The 23,268-nt window shown below is 36.5% G+C and overlaps 2 protein-coding genes across 2 annotated transcripts; both read right to left on the reverse strand.

The window, feature by feature from the left end:
- Nucleotides 1-474: 474 nt before the first annotated feature.
- LOC103701825 (uncharacterized) lies at nucleotides 475-10,337 on the reverse strand. The gene is made up of 6 exons (XM_008784015.6): nucleotides 9,948-10,337; nucleotides 7,441-7,513; nucleotides 5,555-5,648; nucleotides 1,215-1,331; nucleotides 1,072-1,132; nucleotides 475-992 (listed from the first exon to the last, which is right to left on the reverse strand). The coding sequence occupies exons 1-6, from the start codon at nucleotides 9,978-9,980 to the stop codon at nucleotides 612-614; spliced, it is 759 nt and encodes a 252-aa protein (XP_008782237.3). The 5' UTR covers nucleotides 9,981-10,337; the 3' UTR covers nucleotides 475-611.
- Nucleotides 10,338-11,355: 1,018 nt separating this feature from the next.
- On the reverse strand, nucleotides 11,356-20,133 carry LOC103701827 (elongation factor). The gene is made up of 6 exons (XM_008784017.5): nucleotides 19,642-20,133; nucleotides 18,566-18,683; nucleotides 18,262-18,473; nucleotides 18,155-18,182; nucleotides 16,219-16,327; nucleotides 11,356-11,742 (listed from the first exon to the last, which is right to left on the reverse strand). Exons 1-6 carry the CDS (start codon nucleotides 19,879-19,881, stop codon nucleotides 11,661-11,663), a joined length of 789 nt encoding a protein of 262 aa, XP_008782239.1. The 5' UTR covers nucleotides 19,882-20,133; the 3' UTR covers nucleotides 11,356-11,660.
- Nucleotides 20,134-23,268: the final 3,135 nt, after the last annotated feature.

Consider the following 23,268-nt stretch of genomic DNA (forward strand, 5'->3'; position numbering starts at 1 on the left):
GCCAAATGCCAAGAGAATGAAGCAATGGGTCGTTTTAATAACAACAGAGAAACGTGCGCACAGATTCGATGACCTCACATGTTCGTCTAGTAAGAGCAGTGGACTTAGAAAATAACTGAACTTTACAGTACATTTGCATCATAATGCGAAATTAATTGCATATCAAGAAATTAGCAGCAAAGTGATGTCAACCTGCAGTCCTCCAGGGTTCATTGTCAAAAATTCTCATCCTCATTCCTCAACTATCTGCATGGTTCATCATACCAGTTCCAACAGTTGGGTCAAGCTTCAAAATAGATTTTATGATTCTTTGAACATTTGACATAATTCGCCCTCCTCGCAATCAATATTATAGGCCCTACTGCAAAGGAGGCAGATTCCATAACCATTTCAAGTCTTTCACGCTTCACCCCATAGAATCTGTTTAAACTTTGGATGCCAAATGCCAAAGGAAAAATTCATTCGACAGTGTCATTTGATCAAGTCCAATAAGAGCATTGGACATAGAAAATGACTAAATTTTATAATAGATGTGCAGTCATAATGCAAAATTAATTACAGAACAAGGAAGACTGCTTTGTTAGTAGCAATATAAATCAACCAGCAATCCACTAATCTTCATTGTCATAATCCTCATCCTCGTCTATCTGCATGGTTAATTGTACAAGTTTTGATGGTTCTATGCCAATGTTGCCCGCTACATCAGGCAAAGGCCAAGAAGAATACTCCTCTTGCTTTGCCTCTGCTGTTGAAGTTGCACCCACGACTGATGTAGAGTTGCAGGAAGAATGTGCACTCTGAGCCATGTTCTCCTTCCCTTCCAGGCCCTTCTCTTCACCATTGATTTCCCTCAACAGGTCACCGTGTTCGGGAAACGTGCTATTGTCATCCTCAAATTTTACACACCCAATATCCCTTGTTCTGGGTCGACCCCTCCCTCTTCCTCTACCCCTTCCACGTCCTCTTGGACTCATGTTTGTGCTCCTCATTGCCTGCCACACAACAGTTGCTCAGATACTCGAGGAAATAGGCTTGTGAAAATGGTGTAGATATAATTCAAAAGAGCCACACCATTTTGGGGGACCTCAACTCCTCATTGGTCTCCAAATCACCATCATGGGCCAGGGTCTTTCTGAACATTGGCTATAACAGATCAGTTGCTTAATGTTTATTGTGCATCATTTAAAGCATGGAAAGTATGGTCAGTGAGTTACCTTCTCCTGGATATTCCTTTTTCGTCACCACAAGGTTCTGTGCCACCAAGGTTTGGTACCTTGTTGACAACATCAGTTAGGAAATCAAAAGCACTATAACTCTTCACACATTGTTTTCTGGAAAACTCAGAAGAGATAAAGATACACTATTACTTGTAATTTTCCATAAGTAGCATCAGCTGCAGAAATTTTGTTTGGTGATAGAATACAAATAGAACATGTAAGCACAAGTAGACCTGTCAATGGGTCAGGACTGACCCAACCCAACACATAACCAGACCCAGCCCTGCCCAAGATTGGGACTAGATTGCCCAAATTTCAACCCAATTGAACCTACACTCATCTCCTCCCCACTTCTCCAATGATAAAAGAAAATAAGGGAATCATTGCCACAAGGAGAGGAGGTCAGCACAATTGGGGGCATCTCAAATGGGAAAAGGGTGGCGGGGCGGTAGTGAAGGAAGAGGATGGAAGGTGGAGAAGGCATGAAGGGGTGGCGTGGAGGAATTCATCAGGAACTTAGGGAGGCAGGGCAGCCTCCATAGTTGGCAAAGGCAGTGGAGAAGAGGGCAGCCAGTTAAAAGGGAGAGTCAGGGAGAGTGGATGAAAATGCAGCAATGTCTCACTTTTCTCTTTGCGAGAGTCCATAGATTGGGTCATTCTCGGGTAGGGCTAAGTTCTCAGCTCAGGTCAGGTCGGTTGGGTCCTAACCTGGGCCATTGACAGGTCTAAGCACGAGTTAAAAAAGAAGAGCAGGATAATACTAGGTGCTGCAAACAAGTGCAAATTATTAACCCACAGTAAGTACATCATTGATACGTCAAATATGCCTATGAAACAGTATAGCAACCAAGAAAAAAATGAGCCTTACCGAGCTGGGATGTCAAAATTTAGCCACATGCCAATTTGAAAATTCCCCTGTAGAATCTCTCTCTATGGTGGTTTTAAAATGAAATTATTTAGTGGTTTTTTCCTCTTCTCTGCTTTATAATGAAACTATATTTGAGTCTGTGTACATAAATGTATATACATGTATTTACACACGAACACATAAAAACATCAGTATTTATATCCCTTAAAGCATAAGCACTGCAAAACTTGTCCGCCACATTATTCCCTCCTTGAATCATCTATTAAGTAGGTCTCAACTGCTCATGAAAATGAAATTTTGAAGTAGATCAGCTAAAAGGAAGGTCACACGATCATGGCCAAAAAATAGCTCTCATCTCCTTGTCAAGGCCATACAATCTTAGTTATGTCAAATCATTTCAAGAACTCCATCATGTGTTAGATGGCCAAAAGGACGGGAAGGCCAGTAAATGCTTACAAAATTAACAAATGGAGATCACGGCCAAGTAACAAGGAATTCCTGGAGCAAGTGAAGGAATTGTGAGTCATGACCTGACCAATCCAGATCCTCAACCAAAAATACATGCACCCATTTGCTATCATCTCAGTTTTAGAGTTCCAAACGAAACTTCAATCATGTTTGCTAACCTATCCCACTTGTAAACAGTCATCTTCATGGATCCAAGAAGAATCCATCAAATTACAAGAACCATTCACGACCAGCTCCTCAGCTTGATGCAAACTGGCGTTAAAATCTAATCAAGGGAAACTTCACTCTTCAGTTAAGGTGCAACATTTGGCAGTCAACCTCCTCTAAGAGACATAGTAACTTCTAGTACTAAAACAACAAACTAAAATATGAAGCAGTAAATCTTGAAGAGGACTTAAAGAATGCATATATAGTTGACATCAGTTTATTTCTCAAATATCCATGTCATGTGCCTCATTAAAATTTCAATTACTCAACTTGTAGAATATAGAACTCAACAATTCAATCCTTAGTCTTTTCACACACACAAAAAAAAAAAAAAACAATCCTTAGGAACTCAAATTATGGAACATAGTATCATGACCAGTATCTGAAGATTGCATGAAATGGACTCTAAAGCAACTTTGTGCTTGATAATACTGAAGCCAACGAACTTTACCAATCTACTTCTATAAATTCTAGAATCATCAAGTAGAACTCCTTGAGCTACCAGAAATTATCTAAAAGAATATGAAGAGTACTGACCAGATTAACCCGAAGCATCAAGGAACAAAGTTTCTGGCCAAAACATCTGCCTTCTAGTCTAGGTGTCTTAGACTTAGACCAAAAGTACAATTCTAATACATGAAATTGCTTGAGTAATAATTGGACCATTTTTAGCACAAAGAAAATTGGTTTCAACCAAGGTTTGCCATCTCGTACCAGACATCGTACCAGTATCATCCTATTACAGCGTCGCTATGCCTAGTATGGGGGCCACATACCGAGTGTCAGTATACCCTCCATACCGTGTACTAGTTCGGTACAGTATGGTATGGCCGGCACGCACTGGTACCAACCGGTACGGTAAGTATACACCCATACCAACCGGTACTGCAAACCTTGATTTCAACTACTTCGGGTTAACTCCTATAGGACAGTACAACTATACCAAAACATGCATGTCCTGCATTTGCACAAAAGAACTCGACATAAAGTTGATATAAGAAAATAAAATAAATAAATAAAAATGCAGTGAACCTTATAGTTCTTAATATGTTTCCTTTAGAGCTTCTTCCTCCTTTACATCTAACTAAAACAAACTGGATGACCTAGAGCCAAGCAAAGCGGAACAAAGAAAATAGTATTTCATTGTATTTGAAAAAAATCCTGATCAAGGTTCACCCCATGCCAATAGTAAGATCAACAGATTTCTCTAAGATTTTATTTAAATATCTTTATTATTTTTTAAAAAAATAAAAGCACATAATAAAACTTTAAGAATTTAATTGTCATAAGTAGAACCTTAAACTCTTGCTTAGTTGACCAAATCAACAGCAAGTGCAGGAATGAAGAAGCAGAACACTCAAAAAAATAAAGAATGAAAAGGACCTGGGAAGTGATTGAATATGATTAAAAATACTGAAATAAGAAAACTATTGCTCGATGGTTTGGTTAACCATTTAAAAATGCATGAAATTAGCATTCACAAAAATGTGGAACCACAAATGTTATAATTGTATTGGACTATGAATAATTAGGATAGACTCTAACAGTACAAAAAGATACTTGAATATAGAGGGGCTTGGAACCAATACGAATAAGAGGTGTAACAGTTTAGGTATATGATTCTAGTTATGAAGAAATTTAGGCATAAAAAGTTAATAACAAATGATTTTAGTTTCAACTTTATAGTTTTGGAAAAATTAAAAGTTTCTTGTGAAAATCATTATATTTTATATGAACATTTGCTCTAAAGTACCATTATCCTCTGAGTTTTCTCTCATCAAATTGGCATTAGCTATAAAGCCCAACTCATACAGAAGCATCCGTGGAAAACTGAAGCAGATTTCTGTGACCGTCACCAACCTAAACTTGAACCTTCAAAAAGAAGTGCCAAATTGCTGGCGAGGGCAACTGCAGGCAAGAGCAGGATCTAATATGAAACTTGCAAGCTAGTTGATAGGTGGCGATAGCTACATTATTAGTCACAAATTCAAATTCATTAAACTAAGAGCTGGCCTTCAAAATTTTCTCTGGATTTGGGAAAACATCAGAAAAGAAGAGAATATATGGCAATGTCTAATATATGGAACAATATCTCTAAGGCACAAATTATAATCAAAGGAGTCAAATTTTGACACAAGCTCATGACATTTATTGTAAGCATTTATAGTAAATGGAAGAGTACAACAGTCTTCTTGAGACCTTTTATTCTAATGCATTTTTACAATATAGTAACACAAGAAAAAATTTAAGCACATCATGTAAGCATCAATTTCACTCCTCTACAGGGACAGCACCAAATTAATGAGATAATAGATGTAAGAAGATTGTGCGGGCAACCCCAATATGTACTAATAAGTATTGTATTCTGATTCCTTTAGCTTGTCACCAATATCAATTTCCCTTACTGCTACAATTGTGACACACCACCAAAATAGAGGCCCAACCAGCTACAAGTAATATTATTAAATTAGATTTTTAAGTAATGATGTCAAGAGCATTCAAGACCATGAATATTTGGTTACATGATGCTGGCTGAAATGCAATCAAGAGATACCCACACAGGAAATTCTGAGGTGAAATTTTATTATTTTTCCCTCCAAATCATGCTCACTGCACACATGTTCCAAGGTGAATATGCTAAGCATGTATGCCGTTGAACACCACATTTTGCAAATGGTACTAAACCACTAATCATAACATGCAAGAATTGCATCCATATTAAAATATTCTTTAACTATTCGTATGTTTAGCCATGCAAGGTCATTAATGTGGGAAAAATTGAAGGTCAACTTACAAATGCAATGAATTCAATGTCTTGGCCCCTCTCTGTAGAGTAACTTCATAAGTCCTGTCACAAAGATCTTGCAAAAATAACTCCAAAGCTTTTGCTGCAAGTCAGTCATTAACGTGAAATTTTAGCCATTCAATAAATCGTTGTGCATTCAAACTACAACATTTTTGAACCCTGCATATCCATGAAAACTTTTTGAAGGCTAATATATGAACCAACAAGCAATACTTAGAGGTAGATCATAACTGTGAATTGCTATGCCTACATCGGCCATGCTTTTTTCATATGATATGGTCATAATAATTAATAATTTGAGGTAAGGGCTTCTGCTTAGTTATTAATATAATATATCACTCTTTTAATCAAATATTGGATCACGCAAACACACAGAAGCTAGCACACAAGCACATGCATCTGTATGCATGCATGCAAGCACACGCACACACACCTCCCTTGAGTAACGGAATTTGCCATCTATTCCACTGTTACAGAAAGAGTCACAAGATAAAGGAGATCATATCAAGTAGATCCTTGAGTTTAAGGCATAGAAATTTGAACAAAATGAAAGCTTTCTCTCCTGGTTTTGAATTTTAAAAAAGAAAATGGTCTTCATTAATGGATTTTAAACAAATGTATGATATCAACATGGCAAGATACAGATCAATGCAAAAGTACATTCTCTTGTTCAAATTTATGAGACAACATCTTCATATTCAATCAAAAAAATGACTTCTTTAGTCAGAGTTCTTAACTTTTTTAAGTCCAATTTATCTATTCTAATGCACATTCACAAAACAGAAGCATACAATCCTGAGGCTATAAGATAATATTCTTCATCTGGATGTCATAATCAGAATACATTTTGCCCCCTTATTGTATTACATTAGTAACTAGTAGCATAAGAGAAGGGGACATCCTATTTTCCATGTTTAGTTAAAAATCAGCATAAATTAATTTTAACAGATTTTAAAAATGCATTGGAATGTATATAATTGATTTTAGTAAATTGTATTTAAGAGATGATGCCTGGAGGTGATGCTGGTAGTGCAACTTAGTAGGTATCAATAAAGACAAAATGTTCCTACTATGATATTCCAATGTTCATATTTCCTGAATAAATCACAGACTTAATATTTTTGCTAAATAAGAAATTTGATTTCAAACAGTAACTGATGAAACTGATACAATTCTGTCTTAAACCAATGTGTTAGGATTCAATGTGTAGAAAAAATATTTTATTGATACTATAGTCCTGTCCCTTAGTTGTTTTATGTCAAACTGCTCTTTCTCTATAAACTCCCTCATGTTCCCTCATTTTCAGCCCATATGATTGTCTTCTAAACCACAACCTGATTCCATTTCATCAAAATTCTGTTTCTATAATAGAGCCCCTCCCATAAAACTATAAAACTGTCAATTGAAACAAGCACAGGCATAGCAAGTTTTCAGTTCCTATTCATACGAACACTTCATGAAGCTGTAATGCATTGTAGACAAAATATTGATTTACAAACATGTTTTCTTCTTAACATGTCTTTGCACTCTTCTAACAATTAAACTACACAATAACTAAAGCGGACTTAATTGGTCACTTAGAATACAAAAAAGCCATGGATTGCCAACATATAAATCAAAAGAACTCTAGAGTAGATGAACAAATCGTCATAAACCACACTACAAGTTGACACTTGAAGCAATGAACATATGCCATACCCTAAATGCACAACTACAATCTTCAGAAGCAGACTACTGGGAATAAAGAAAACAGTAATATATATAAAATAATAAATAACGCGTAGTATCAAAATTGACTGATCTGTTATTTCAGCAGCTCCATGGCACAAAACTTTCTATTGCGTAAGAAAGATCTGGGTTATTGCATGACATACAAACTAAAAGAGGCACAGCTAATGCAATCTTGCCAACATCCTCATCTGCCTGCATTATCTTCTTTATTCGTGACTGCAATAGCAGAATAAAGCAAATGAAATCAGTTTCAACCTACCATACCAAATAACAACAGCACAGGATCATATATGTACCAATAACATCAGCCTCTCAGAATCAACTTAAATCAACAAAGAGGGGGGTTAATTATTGTTTTTTTTTCTTGTATGCATCATGTGCTGATTCTTTATTGATCATAGATTATCTACAAGATGAATGAACATTTATGCCAACTCCAGCTGTAAGTATAGCTTGACAGGGACAAATTGGCATTATAGGTAAGGTGCGCACATGCAGCAGTAACTTGATAGTAAGGCATTTGTACATAACTACTGTAACCCATTAATTATACAATATATTGATATAAATATTAAATATGGCCTATCTAAATAAACAAATAAAACTACAATTTTCTTTTGTTAATAAACCAATGCAGGTAAACTAAGTATTAGAATGATACTATGAATATTGAAGAAAAACCAATTGGAATGTTGATGAGATTAACGGAAAAATCCAGTAAATTGGGACCATAGTCACAAGCTCAGTGTTGGGAAGAATTTAGCTACCGTTGAATAATTAATGTCATTTTTACAAGTGATTCTCGAATAAGACACCATGAACTCAATTACATGAGAGTGCTTCATATTTTATTCAGCCAAACCCAAAAAAATCATGCATATTTTTGAGAGTTTCTGAACAATTAAGAGATATTGAGCTTATAATTGGAAAATCAAATTACGGTAACAATTTAGACACTAGAAAGGGTCAAAATTATACTAGAATGGGGGACCGTACAATGGGTTTTACAAGGAAAATATTCAGGTCTTCACTTCAACTTTGGAAAAATTGGAACATGTGATTGACATTTGGTTGTAACTTGAAAGAAGTTTGAGGCACAAGCAAGTTGTAGAAGATTGTTTGTATTTATACCTCATGCTACTGGAGGCAGAGGTCAGAATTGAATGATAGCTGTTCAAAGGAATCCTGTCTAAGGAAGCATATTATGTGCCAATATTTAATGGCATAAAACTGTGACTTAAGAGCATATGTAGTGTTTTTATTTTCTTTTTTGATCTGGAGTTGGGGTTTGGCTGTTCAGATGAAGAGAACAAATGTTGCCAACTGGGGAAGAGATCTATGATTATTCTACTTCACCATCAAGCGCCTTGTGTGTGTGTTCATCACAGTGTCTAGAAACATGCAGAACCATACTCATGCAATTAGTCAGGCCATCTTACTATCAATAATTTCAGTTCCTCCTTCTACAAGAGAATGAACTAAAGCGAGTCAGGACACACTTCTTTGAACTAGAGAAGAAAAGTCACTACATCAATGATGAACTTATCGATACCAATTACAGACTTACACAAAACAAACACATGGTGCATGATGAGAGATGGTTACAGCAAAACAAGCTCACATCAAACAGGTGATTATGAAACCCTTTTGAGGACGGAAGGAACTATTCGTGCCAAAACTTGGAGCAATAGAAAATCAGAAGCAGCAGAAGGCTTTGGTGACCAATTTGGAAGTGGTCTATTTGACATTCGTACTGCAGTTCCCAGGCAGCAGGGCTAGCCAGAAAAGTCAGCTTTAGAAGACATGATGATAGATGACTGGCCATAAGTGGGAAAGAACTAAGTGAAACAGAGAGCAGAATTCTGTAGTGGTGTTCTAGAGCAATCAAATAGAGTAATCAAATTCTTTACAAGACGTGGTTCCAATTCTGTCTCTGAGAGATGAAGAGAATAAGAAAAAGATTTAGTGTCCGCTCAGGGCAGAAGATCCATCGTCACCTACACACGTCATCAACCATTGTAACTCCACAATCAGGTGGAAACTACACAGCAAACAAGCACTAAATTCCTGTAATCGTAGCCAAAAACCAAACTTGTGCTTTGATCTCTGGCTCATGTTAAGGAACTCCCTACTCTGATTAAATCCAGCTCATAGAAACGGTCGTGTCAGTATAAATTTACCGTGCGGCACTCACGGAGCTACTAACGTCCTTCTAATACATCCAATCGAATATATTACATCAAAACAGCCCCCTATTACAACCCCAAAGTCCCAGCTGTTCATCCAAGATCGAGACTTCAGTGCAATTCCTTCCCCCACGATTCGAGATAGGTAAAAACAACGAGCAGAAAACTTCTGAAGCTTCAACAAATCAAATTAACCAAATTCAAAGATATATCTATAAACATATACCAATTAGGGCTTCTCCAAGTACGGGTTATCGGGCAAATCGAAAAATTTGAATGCAGAAAAGGCTAAATCGGAGCAGCAAATAATAGATCCGTGCAAGATCCTGCTCATACTATCAAAGAAGCTAAAGTTAGATCAAAAAACTATAAATCCCCCATTCGCGTCGATTTAACGAAGAAAGCAGCAAAGAAAACGAAGAAAAAAGAAAAAAAAGAGGAAAGTGATCAGAGGGGCAGCAGACCGCAGGGAATCGGGTGCCGAGCTTCTTCCTCATCTCCACCTCCTCCTCCCTCCTTCTCCGAAGGTGATCTTCCTCGCGATTTGGATCGAGCTCACTTCGATCTCTCTCTCAATTTCTAGTTCAAACGTGATTTTCGGATCGGGAGGCCGTTTTACCTTTCCCCCCAATTTTCTTTTACTTTTGTCGTTATTACCCTCACCAGTGACACGTGGATTCTACCGGCGTAGTTGACGGAGGCGATCAAGCCGTGGTACCTATTTAGCGTTCTCCGGTGCGCCGCCTGCGAATATTCCTTGCGGCAATGAAGAGGTAAAGGCCATGGCCGGCATGGTTTTAAATGACGGCCGTTACAACAGTACCTGAGTTTAAGAATGCTATAAAGTTTTCACCATTCATTACATTAGTGATTAGACTTAACAAATAAAACTCATTATTATTTATTTGTAGTGATCCATCTCCATTTTTTTTTTTTTTTGTCAAAACGATGGCCACATAAATATTGAATCACTACGAAACTTTATTTTGGATGGCAGGACTACTTGTCATTTTAGACTGGTTCCATGGCAAGGTTCAATTTCTCTGTTTTGTTTCATGCCTGATATTAACTTTCGTTAAATATGTGTTTTTTTTTTCGGTGCAGCTTAATATGTGTTTATTAAGATAATGGTTTGAGCATATACTTCCAAGCCGTCAATCTTCTTAAGGTCATGATGAAGGATTCGAGTGCGTCCAACTCTCAGCTCATGAAGACAATATGTAGTCCGAGTATTGGATTAAGATATCTGACTGCCACCTCAGTGTACGTGCATTAGAAAAATCGAGTTCTTCAAGTAATCAATAAGATAATCTTTATAAATTAGTTTTGTGAATTATTAACAAGTTGTTGCTTTAGATTATTATTAAATTGGCTAACCTTAGAATCCCTGGATCTGGGTCGGAATGTTTCCTATCTCTCCCACCAAATACTAGAAGCCGTAAGTTGTGCATGTTTGCATGTAAATTACTACTCTTAAATTTACTGTCTACTTTATGTGCCTAGTTTTGGGCATTTTAAATACTTAGCAATTTTTTGTAAAGCGGAATAAATTTGCATTTGGTATAAGTTGTAGAAATACATGTGGCAATAAGGGTACCAAAAATATATGCTTTACAGTATGTACCAAATTTCCTAGACAAATACAGCAAATTAAAAAAAATATGTTTATTGAATGGCAGTGCAAATCTAGAACTCCTACCAAGGTAGCCATTTATTTGACGTTCCAAAAGAGTTTCGAAGGGCAAAAAGAAGAGACCAACCCACGTAAAGGCCAAGCGATGCTATAAGAAATATCAACTCCATGTTCGCTTAAGAAAGATTCCCTGGTCCAAGCCCGGCACCCAACAATCCATGATCATGCACTTGTTCACATCTTATAGTTCTTTATTTTTTTTATTGATGAAATTTCATAGCAGTCTTCAAGCCAAGAAATCGAGAACTTCCATGGGCTTTACCTTAATGAATAATAAATACACAACAAATACCTTGCAGATGTAGGCTGTACAGATTTTGAAGCAAACAACGACGAGGCAGTCAACGATTGCATGATGGATTTATTATTAGTGTTACACCCCATTGCAGAACTTTCTATGAAGCATGTTTTTTTCTGAACAAGAGACTTACTACTCCATGATGAAGTCAATAACCGCGTGGATGGATTTAATGTTGTTGCAGTTCTAGACAACCTTCAAGACGAGGTTGGCAGATGCACCAACGCCCCTCGCTGCAGCTTTCAATATTGCCCGGTGCCTGTATAACCTGCAATCCATTAACAGGAACCCAAAAGCCATCAAACATCCATCATGCATAATTCCAACAGTTGACATTTTCTTCATCCAATTAATCTCTTAACTATAGAAGCATATTTTTCTAAACCCAGAGAATGATGTCCTTTGATAAAGAAAGGAACGTATTTACTTTCTGCAAAACAAAATCATCCTCTTATTATTTGGTATATTGGTAAACTTACTTAATTTTCCATCAAAACATTGTAATTCATCGTAAGAAACAGCCAAGAGAACCAACCACACAAACCATGGATGAAATCCTTCTTGCTAGAAATTACATTAAATAAGTAGAACAAGATTTAGCAGTTCAATAACCGACATGGGCCAGCCAAATTGACGATCTACACTTGTCAACAAATGATTTTAAATCCTTAAATCTTTTATGAAAGATTTAATATATAGCCCCTCTCTCCCTCTATGTTCATTAGTAATGACAATGCTTTTTTCAGAAAATCATTCAAAACATTATTAAAAGATTGGTAAATATATATTTATTCATGAGAAAAGGATAAAATGATGACAGTATTTGCATCAGTATACAACTGTTTAATTTTTGGAAAATTTGCAAAAGCAGCACATTTATTTTTCTTTTTGCAGTTTTGGAGCACTTTTATTTTTCTTGCAGGAATGGGCTGATTTTAAAATTTTTTCAACAATGTCATCCCTGAATCCAAAAAGTATGCTGCAGCCGTATGTTTAGGCAAAGTTGAATGCACAAATTTTCATGGAGGTGTACATATTTTATATTGTTCAGCTACAATACACATAGGCTGGAGTGGATCCCTAGGTACAACTGTCAGAAAATCTCAAAACTATGTCATTTTTCCAATAAATAAATAAACGCAATCGATCAAATCTACCAAAATAAAAATAAGCGGGCTATTTCCTTAATTTTTTTGAATATTTTATATAACTCAACATAACATACTGAACAATATCCGTTAAATTATTTACAGTACATTCTAGACTAACTGTACTAAAGATCCCCTAATTGGGAGCAGCTATAAGAGCATATATAGGTCTAGCAGCAAAGTGGCAGTAGGATGAAAGTGGATCGGATAATATCTGTTCGGATCCATTTTCGTATCCGAAACTATCCAGATATAGATAGAAATTTGAGCATCCGATTAATATATGTATCCATATCCGTATCTATTAAAAAAATAGATATGAATATGGATAGACAACTATCTGATTCGTATCTAAATATCCGATTCCATTCGTAATCCTATTTAATTTTATATAGCACTCATGAGATTTTAAGAAAAATAAATGAGCATGCTAATATGCTATTAAATTAATTTATCATCTATTTAGTAATATGTTTGATTCTGTGGTCATAAAGTTTAATTATCCAATTTATATCCATATTTTCGGTATCTGATTTATATCTATATCCGTATAAAACAAATATTGATATGAATTTTGGCATCCGACTAACATCCGTATCTGTATCTGTATTCGTCAAACAAAATAAATATGGATGTGAATATACAAGTATCCGATCCATATCCAATCCGATTTCAGCCCGAAGTGGCAGTTAAAAAAAAATAGTAAAGCAAAACATGAAGCAGCAAAGTAGCTATCCTAGAAAACATTGCAAAGCAGTAGTTAAGAAGCATCTGGATAAGGTATTACAGCAATTGCTAAATTATATTAAGCATTTGAAGATATCTTGAGACAACCTAGATCCAGAATAGGTCAGAAATGCAATGAAGCTTACAAATTCATCAACTAAAAAGCAATTAGTTTCATGATGGCAGCATATAGCGGTCAAAGCTTACAAAAGTTGGGATGCTTTTGGGAGTAGGGGCAAGAATAAGATTGCACAGCACCCAAAATTTAAGGATCCTGCAACTTCGCCTGTATGATGGTATCGCATATAATAAGAATGATCAATGCTGCTCTATTGTTGGTTGATTCTTAACAATCATATTTCTTTTCCTTAAAATAAACATGTCTTCCATTACAACCAGCACTAACTTCCTCTTACTTCATCCTTTCCAATATCCCTCTCCCTTGTTCGATCTTTCTCATCAAATGGCACTCAGTTCATATCTATAAGTTTGATCATTGACAAGGTTCAAATATAGAGATAAAAAAGAAAAAAAGATAGTACCATGTACAATCCCTTGACCTGAACTATTAGCGTCATATTAAGAAAAAGAAAAAAAGGAAAAACAACCTTTCAAGTAGTTAATTCTAAAGCACCATCTACTCAGTAAAGGCACGTCAGAAAAATCTCATTGAAGGTACTGTACCTGGTAAATAAGTTCTGATGCCTATTTTACCTTTTTCTTAAACTTGGTTCAGTGTTATGTAAGATGGCTTGTTCCCTGCCTTTTTCTGATCAACAAGTTAAGCCCTGCCTCCACATCAAAATAGCATCAACACAAGCACCAGGTCCAGAGCCATGCCAACTTGGTCTCCACTAGGACGAGCTATACTAGGTCTGATCAAGCTCGGCTCATTTTATTTGATCAAAAAGCCCAATTCGAGCTTAATTTTGAACTGAGCCAAAGAAAAACCTATTTTGATCAGATTGATGACCTTTAATTGAGCTGAAATCAATTCAAGCTTGAATCAAGGTCACTTAGGCTTGAAACAAAGCTTTCCTCAAGCTGGAATCACCATTTAACTAATTCAAAAAATTAAACCAATCTCATTCAATTAATTTCACTGGTTCCTTATTTTATACCTTAACCAAACCAAAGTTGAAAAAGGTCAGCCATTGGATCAGATCCAATGTTGATTATTATGCAAAATATATTACATATTGTAATATATAGGGGTTATTGCTTAGAGCAATGGTAAAAAACTGGGGCAGACAAGCGCAATAGCGTGGGTTCGAGTCGGGGAGCAGCTACTTTGTGTAAAAAAAGGCCAAAGCTTAGGTTTAATATTGTAATATATTAAACCTACTCTATGCTATATCAAGCCGAGCCTGACCAAGCTATGTTTGTTTCCTAATCAGCTTGAAATTAATTTCGAGCCACTGAACCTAGTTCAAGCTCGGTGCGCCTAATTCGAGCTTATTCTAAGTCAAAATCAAGCCACTCAGGTCAACTGACAACCCAAGTCTTCCATATTTCCTATTTGAGGTGTGCTGAGCTCTCTCTTCAAATTCCACCTCAGATTTCATCCTGTTTGTGCTTCCTCTTTGGCTATATTTCCACAAGAACTTCACCGTGACTAGTTTTACATCCGGGCAGCAAGCAACTTGTTGCATCCTCAGCATATAGCCAGTTAAATTGGAGGAGATTGATGTTGAGCTTTGAATCTAAAAGTATTCAAGCCAACTTTATGCTTACAAAAAATTTTCTCGTCATTTTGTTCCAACAAAGGGAGTTTGTAGAGTAAAACTCATGATAACTTCATAAATTGTGCTAAAAGATAAAAATTGAGGGTATGAGCAAGGTAGATACTTAAGTATTATTAGTGGCATAAGTACTTAAGAGGAATTCTTGAAAAATCATTTACACTTTTAGCACCTAATCCGTGCATTATCTGTGTGACTTGTACACCTTTCTTCTCAATCCTACATGCTTCACAGATTTAATAGAATAGAATTGACTGAAATTTAATAGGATGTAACAGAAACATGGAATTTCAATATTCTAGAAGTCATGTCAACTAATGTATTATGTGGTATTGACACTTTCCTTTATGCACGGCTCACACAATTATAATGGCTAGGGATGCCTGGCTGATCCAGTTTTGGCAGACCAGACATAACTATATGGTGCAACCTCAATAAAGACGTGCTGACTAGGATCTTCAAAAATCAGCAGGTACAAATCACCTATCAGCTGAATTCATCATGGAATTTTTTTCTTTCCTTTTGTTTTAAAAAAAGCAACAAAACAAAAAAATACAACACCAAACCAGTGACCTAATGTAGTCTCAATGTCAGTGACAGCTCAAATGACTCAAAATCCACCTATTCACCAGCTCCTTACTCCTAAAGAAATACACTATGCAGAAAATGGAAGTTGCAGAAGAACAAGCTGAATTTTAAGCTGGCAAAGGTTCTCCAGGTTGTGTCAAAATAAGCCACAGCAGGTTGCCTAACTGCACATCAGCAGCAAGCAGTGACAAAACGGGTTTTAAGTTAATGAACACCATTGAATATGGGTGCCACCAGATCAACCATTTACACTGCCCCCCAACCAAACCCATTTCACTTTCTGATGTATGGGGCCACTTTTCCTTTGACCTGCTGCCATACAAGAGCTAATAATATGACATCACAAGTGCAATGATGACTATGGATCTAGATCCAGACAGAAGTTTGAATATGCAAGTCAGGAAGCTAGCATTGTCTGGAAACACTTTACAATTATAATATAATAGTGGTTGTTGAATAATTTGTTCTACGGGATATAGAGAAGCAGGATTGCTAGAAAGCATTGAGAAAAGAAAAAGGAAAAGACACATGAAAGCTCACCCTGCCAAAGCAATTCCACAGGTTGATAAGGTGTAAATGACTTTTCCAGCCTCCCAAACATTTCTCCACTTGCTCCTATCTTTAATGCCACCCAAAACCGTTGTCACATCTGCAGTCTCATATGTCAATTAGGTACATATAAATATGCCAATTTGTAAAATAGACTAATCCAAACACAAAAAGATCAAGTCCTAAAACACAACTCGCATGCACCAGTTACCCAAACGAAGCCAGGAATAGTAGGATGTTATATCCTAGATGCTTCTAGCACAGAAAACATGATATGAAGTTAAAATATAAAGGAGTATTACAGAAAGGAAAAAAATGATGTGATTGTCTAAGAAATCATGCTATAGTCTCTCCAATTTTAAAAAGAAAAAGAAAAGTCATTCGCTAGGAAACAAGTGAGAGAAGAAAATATCATATCATATATATGTAGATATTAAAGCATTTTTGATATACTCCCCAATTTACCTAATTGTATATAGCCTTACCCTCCATTAGCATCAAAAGTGGGCTTTAGGAATTATAAAGTTACAAGCCAGCATCAATTTAAAATTTTCCAGATGGCCATATCGTACCATCCACCTTCAAAAACACCATGCACCAGACAACGAAAACCATAATTGCCATTACATGAAACAAATGCATAATATGGTACACAAGAAACAGAAAATGAGAATTTGGAAAAGGTCCAAACGTTAGAATTGGCAAACAATCAGCTAAAGCAAATCAATATTTATGCAAAATACATGGGAAGCCTTCGGAAAAAACCATGGTGAAATCACAAACAAAATACTGTGCAGTGGTTTCCCACCAGTTTCTTGGTAATTAATGATTTCTGCCTTGATTCCTCAAGTAACCTTGTTCAGATTTCCCATCTATTTTCTCCTCATGGGAAAACTGAATCAAATATACTTCCATGTGTTTCCTCAAAAATATTAAGCTGCATAGGGAGCACATTTCAGGTAAAACTGAAAATGAAACCTTAGTTACCAGAATTGGGAGCAAATGCAGGAGTGGTTCCTAGTGCAGGTATAGGGAAGCAGATATCTCTCTTCCACAAAAAAAAAGGGAAAAAGAATAAAATATGCTTAAAAGGAGGGTGCAGGAAAGAGTTGCCAAAGTGGATACAGCAATGTCAGTACAAGTTTCTGGCAACTAAGGATGAACATGCAAAAGGAAAGGGAGATATGATGGAATGGAGACCCTATGAAGCAAAGCTTCATGATTCTCACATGACAAAAAAAAAACATACATTCTACCGATGGTTTTTAGGATAATGGTGGAGATTAGAGGAAAAAAGATCACGTCATTTAATAACCCCAAAAAACTTGATAAGAAGACCATCAAGGTTTGAATGAACTTTGAATGGACTTGAAGGAGCTGCATGCTAAGATCCACTTATACATAAAATCAATCTCTTCACATTCGTATAGAGATCCCAAGCTACAATTGGCAAACTATGATCCAAAAAAAAAAAAAAAAATCTACCTAAAGAGTAAAGAAATGGATTTTACAATACAGAAACATGTTATAAAATAATCTCTTCTTATGCATAAAAGAGAACTTTGTCTACAATCAGTATAACATGATCCAAAAAGAAAATCCAAAGGTAATAAACACATGGAGTATCTAACAAATATGAATATCAGTGATCTTTTAAGAACCTACCAAATAACCAAAATCGAAGTGTAATTGCATAAATATTAACAATTTTACTATCAATGCTCTCTGTTCATATAGGATAAAAATATCTCACATCAACTGATAAAAATTCTATCAGACATACAAATTGTTCTAATAAAAAAGTGTTTTCATGATTAAAAAATAAAATCAATGTATAGCTATTATCAAGACTATGTTGCAGATTAAAGGGAAATTCCTGAACAAATATCATATTAGAGTTTCAGAAAAAGGGCTGGTATAAACTTACTTCTCTGCAGCTCCTCTGGCGTTAAAACCTGATGTTTTAAGGTAACAAAATTTATTAGATTATGCAATGCAAACAGAGAGCAATGCCAAAAGCCCCATAACCCATACCTTAGATTTTGGGTTTTCAAGGATGCATCTGGCTATGAAGTGGGCAATGGCATCGACTACATTCTCTTCACTAATGATGACATAATTTTCATTATCAATTCCACTTACTTCCTCCAAGCAATCTGGGACAATATCATTCGTGACCCACACCCACCAAGTAGGCTCTCCATGATCAACATCTACCATAATTTCCACAGCATTTAAATTTGTCCCTGATCCAAAAAATTCAAATTAATGTTGATTGAAAACAGGTGCAACAAAAATGACTTGAACCACTTAAGGCATGAGTCCTCCAAGGACTAACCTGTGGCTTCACTAGATGGGAACTTGCCATTTGGTAAATCTGTTGACTCCTGATGAAGTGATTCAAGATTGGCCAGGAAGCTCGAGCTGTCCACTGCAGCTACAAGGCGTGTATATAACTGCAAATTGACAACAGAAGGTTACTTAACTTCAGACTGATATAACCATAATCAACTAGTTTTATATCAAGCTATGAGGGGTTAGCTTTTTGTGTCAGATATGAAACCTTTTTTCCTTTTTCACAATTGGGATGTCAATAAGACACTTAGCAACTGCCTCTTATCTCATAGGTTTAGATTATTAACTTTTAGATACATTTTTCCATAGATTTATAACTTACTGTGGTTGAATCCGAAAGGAAGATGCAGGAACAAATTCAGGCGCAATAGCGGGAAAAGGAGGCTCATAAAATTTAAGGGAAGCTCAAGGACATAATAAGGTTTGAATACAAAGTAATAACAGATATTATGAACTAATTAAAATTCACATTTTTTGAATTTTAACCCATATATATGCAATATAGTGAAAACTAAAACAGTAACTATTTGATTGAAGAATCAGCTAGAATGACAAGAATGCAGATGTTAGTGTGACCAAGATAATGGTGTGGCTGCAGATCCATCGTAAAAGAAGCCAGAAAATAAGTTTGAGGTCTGGAAAGAGATCGAGACCTCCATCCTTTCAGACTGAAGTAGCTCAGGAACCAAATATCATTACTTCAAATGGATATCAGGATATGCCCAGACTAAATCCATATAACTCAGAAGTATAAACACATTGACAAGCTTCTCCACGTCCACTTGAATTTATTTTCACTTCTAGAACATAAATTTCCAAAATATGATAAATCATTATCTTCATAATTACCTGTTGGGTTTCCTTTTTTATTGAATGTTGTGAAATTTCGTATTTTCCATAAATGCAAGAGAGATTTATAATTCATCATTTTTATGTCCGGGCAAATAGATCGCAATTTTCCACACATCCTCTTATTACAATTCCATCTCAAGTCTAATGAAGGTAAAAATTTGCAGGAAAGAAAAGGGGGGAAGAGGAGGAGGAGGAAAGGAGCTTTACATCGGGAGGGCAATCTTTGGATACAGAGGGAGATTTATAGAGGCCCTGGAGGACAGCAAGATTGTCGTCGAGGACGGTTCGGAGGCGGAGGTTCTCGGCCTTGAGGTGGGCAATATCATCCTCCTCCGCTGCCTCGGCCTTGCGCTCGCGGCGGTACTCGAGGGCGCTCCAGGCCACGTCCGCCATCTCGATCATCGTCCCCACCACCTCCAGCGGGATCGCATGCCCGTGCCCCACCATCTCCCAATCTCTCTAAGAAAACAAGAAATTGGGGACAAAACCCTGGGAGAAGAACAAGAAGGAGAAGAGTTGGAGGGCCAAAAAAACCCTGTGGGGGGAGGGGCCTCTCTTTCTTCGAATTGGGGTGGGAGAAGCGGACGGTGATGTACGGGCAACGAGGGTCGGCCGCTTACGGAGATGCGACGGAAGGGGGAAGCCCCGGGCCGGACAAACAAAAATCATATGAGGCGGCTGTCCTCCGACATCCATCTTAAAAGTAAAATTAAGGCTCCTACCGGTCCCTCAATCACATAACTTTTTTAAAAAATAAATATTAAATAATTAATTATTTAGCATGCACAGATATATAATATAAATTAATAATATATATATATATATATATTAAAAATATATATTAATTTATTTTAAAATGTATATTAAATTATTACTATATGTAAGAAAGTGGATGAATATGTATTATCGGCCATAAAGTATATATTGATGAGTATAATATTATGTAAATTGTATATTAATTTATTTAAAAATATGTATCGGATTGTTAGATAACTATTTACTAAGTGTACATCATTTAGCCACATATTGTATATTGATGATATAATATTTTAAAAATTATATATTAATTTTTTTAAATATATATGTTGACCTATTAAATAATTAATTTATTTAATATCTATTATTTAGTCTTATAATATATTATATAATTTTTTATTATAAAGCGGATCATTCGGTTAGTAAAAAAATCTATAACTTTTTTTTTAAAAAAAGATGCATACATACAAAAATTTGATAAAATGGAAAGTTTCTCTACGGGGCCCGATATGATTTTTGTTAGGATCGGACGGCGCGCAGCCTCCGCCGCTAGTGACGCGCGAAGCAATGATTAAAACGAGATAGTCCAGGCCCGCAATCGTCGTCTAAGTTTTTCGAAGAATCTCTCGTTTTGCCACGCCGGCTGTTTTTTTTTCTAAAAAAAAGGTGTAGGGGGGTTTTACTCATGCCTTCCCCACCCATGGGCCCGGCTCAGCTACCCCTCTTGGCTCTAGCTCGAGTCCCAAATGTGAGTACGTTACACCTGGCACCACCCCGGCTACTAGCGGTCCAAGAGCGGTCCTATATCTCATATCCAAGCAGTGGCCGAAGCTACATTTTAATCGTCGCCGCAGCGACTCGAACTTGGGACCATGAGGTTAGAATCCCCGCCCAGTACCACTCGGCTACCACCTTGGTGGCGCCACGCCGGCTGTTAGCCGTGGGTTCTCAAAAAGATTAAATAAATAAATAAACTTGGGTTGCAACATTATGGGGAGGCATTCCAGGGAGAGAAGTAATTTTTTATGGAGCAAAGTTGCCGAGGATGATACTAACATGCACTGTGTATATATTTTTTGAATAATAATTAAGCATAACCATCTCATATAAACCATGAGGCACGTCCGATCATAGATAAAATTTCTATAGTTTAAACCCATATTTGCTGAAATTTGTTCATTTTACATCTTCCACGATAGATAAATAATTTTATTTTTTATAAAGAAATATGACACATTGACCTATAAATAACTAATATAAAGACGGTTTTTTTTTTTGTTACGGATGCTACAAAGAAATCTCTCACAAATACTTAAAAAAAATACAAAAGATGAGATTGTTGGTGGATCCTTGCTTTTCGGACAGTGAACTATTTTAAAGTCCATAAAAATAGAGATTATAGATCTTATATTTGTGAATCAAACTCTACAAATAAATATGAAACCTTAAATTGCACTCTAGGACCCTTTGCAAACTATAAAATATTTTAGATTTATCAATCATGAAATTGCATAATGTATTTAAAAATTGCATTGAATATAAAAGTTGCACATTTACAAGAGAGAGGAATGATTAAACTCAATTATTGACAAGGTTAAATTATAGCTCCATGCATTGTCCATAGACCGGCAAAAGTTAGCTTCCATTTATGACATGTCGCAAAATTAGATTGGGATACTTTTTTTGAACACTTGCGATCGGTCATATCACAACTAGGCGATTGAAAGTAGAGTGAGGAGTAGTAACATGACATGCATGTCATATCCAAAAGGAAACTTGAAAACAAATTATAGGTAAAGATGTTTCTGGAGCAATTTACAAATAGACACCCAAGTTTCTTCTTAAGACATCATATAAGAGGCAATGAGAGAGATGTCTGATTCAGAAACTGAGACAGTGATTGCATTGAACAACAATTGATCCTAACGAATCTATTGTAAATAGGTTGGGATGGTAGTTTCTTTTCCATCTCTTGAGATGGTTTTTGGTGGAGAGGGATAAGAGCCATCAACATAACCCATATTATCATAACCGATCAAGATGGAGTTGAATTGGATGAGCAATAAGTAGCAAGGATAAGTGCACTGAAGTAGTAATTTTTAGGGGAAGTTGAGCAGCAAAATTGATGGAAATCAAATTGGACAAATTGGATGGTGAGTAAACTAGGACAAGTTGAGAGGTGGTGGGTTACATAATTAGATACGAAACTTTGGAATTGATGATGGTTTAAGCAAGAGGCTCGGATACTATATGGAATAAATATGAAATGAACCATATACACAAGTTGCCAAATTTAGAAGGATAAGAATTACAATAAGAATTTGAAAACTTCCAAACTAATATAAGCCTACAACAAAAATTTGAAACCTTCGAAATTAACTTAGGATTACAACAAATACTACCAATTTATTTGTCTAAGCTATAGGGATAGGTGTTATTTGTTGATGGAAAGATTTCAGAGAATTACGGTAAAGGTTCTAATTTTTCAAATGATTTCAAAGGAAAAAAAAAAAGGTAAAGCCTTCTTTTTTTTTTTTTTTTGGTAAATGCGGCAATTTATATAGCTCTAACTAGAGTACATCCTGCCCAGTCACGAGAAAGCAAAGAGTACAAAGGAGAAGGAATATCTCCTGCAGATGTCCATAAAAAGTCTCCGGAGTGCCTAGCGGCAAAGGAGGCGACCCAGTCTGCTGCCCTGTTCGCCTCCCGAAACACATGAGCAGCCAACCCACCCATCTCTTGAACCATCCTGCGAGACTCTCTGATAAGAGGATGGCCGTCCCCATATCTATCCACACCTCGGATCCAGTCAATCACCACAGAAGAGTCCCCCTCGAGATACACTCTCTCGACTCCAAGGGCCCTCCTCGCAAATGTCAACCCCTCCCATGCAGCCCGAAGCTCTGCTCCAACAACAGTAATCCCAGAAATGCGCCGTCCTCCGGCTGCTACTAGCCTGCCAAAAGAATCTCTGATCACGAATCCGATGCCTCCAGCTACACCATCCATCAACATACCACCATCAAAATTCACTTTTGCTTTGGCGCTAGTTGAGAAAAAAAAAAGGTAAAGCCTTCT

This window comes from Phoenix dactylifera, chromosome 12 (assembly GCF_051530095.1).
Source record: "Phoenix dactylifera cultivar Ajwa chromosome 12, Ajwa_hap1_PhDact_Kaust_v1.1, whole genome shotgun sequence".
In the NCBI taxonomy this organism is placed as follows: Eukaryota; Viridiplantae; Streptophyta; class Magnoliopsida; order Arecales; family Arecaceae; genus Phoenix; species Phoenix dactylifera.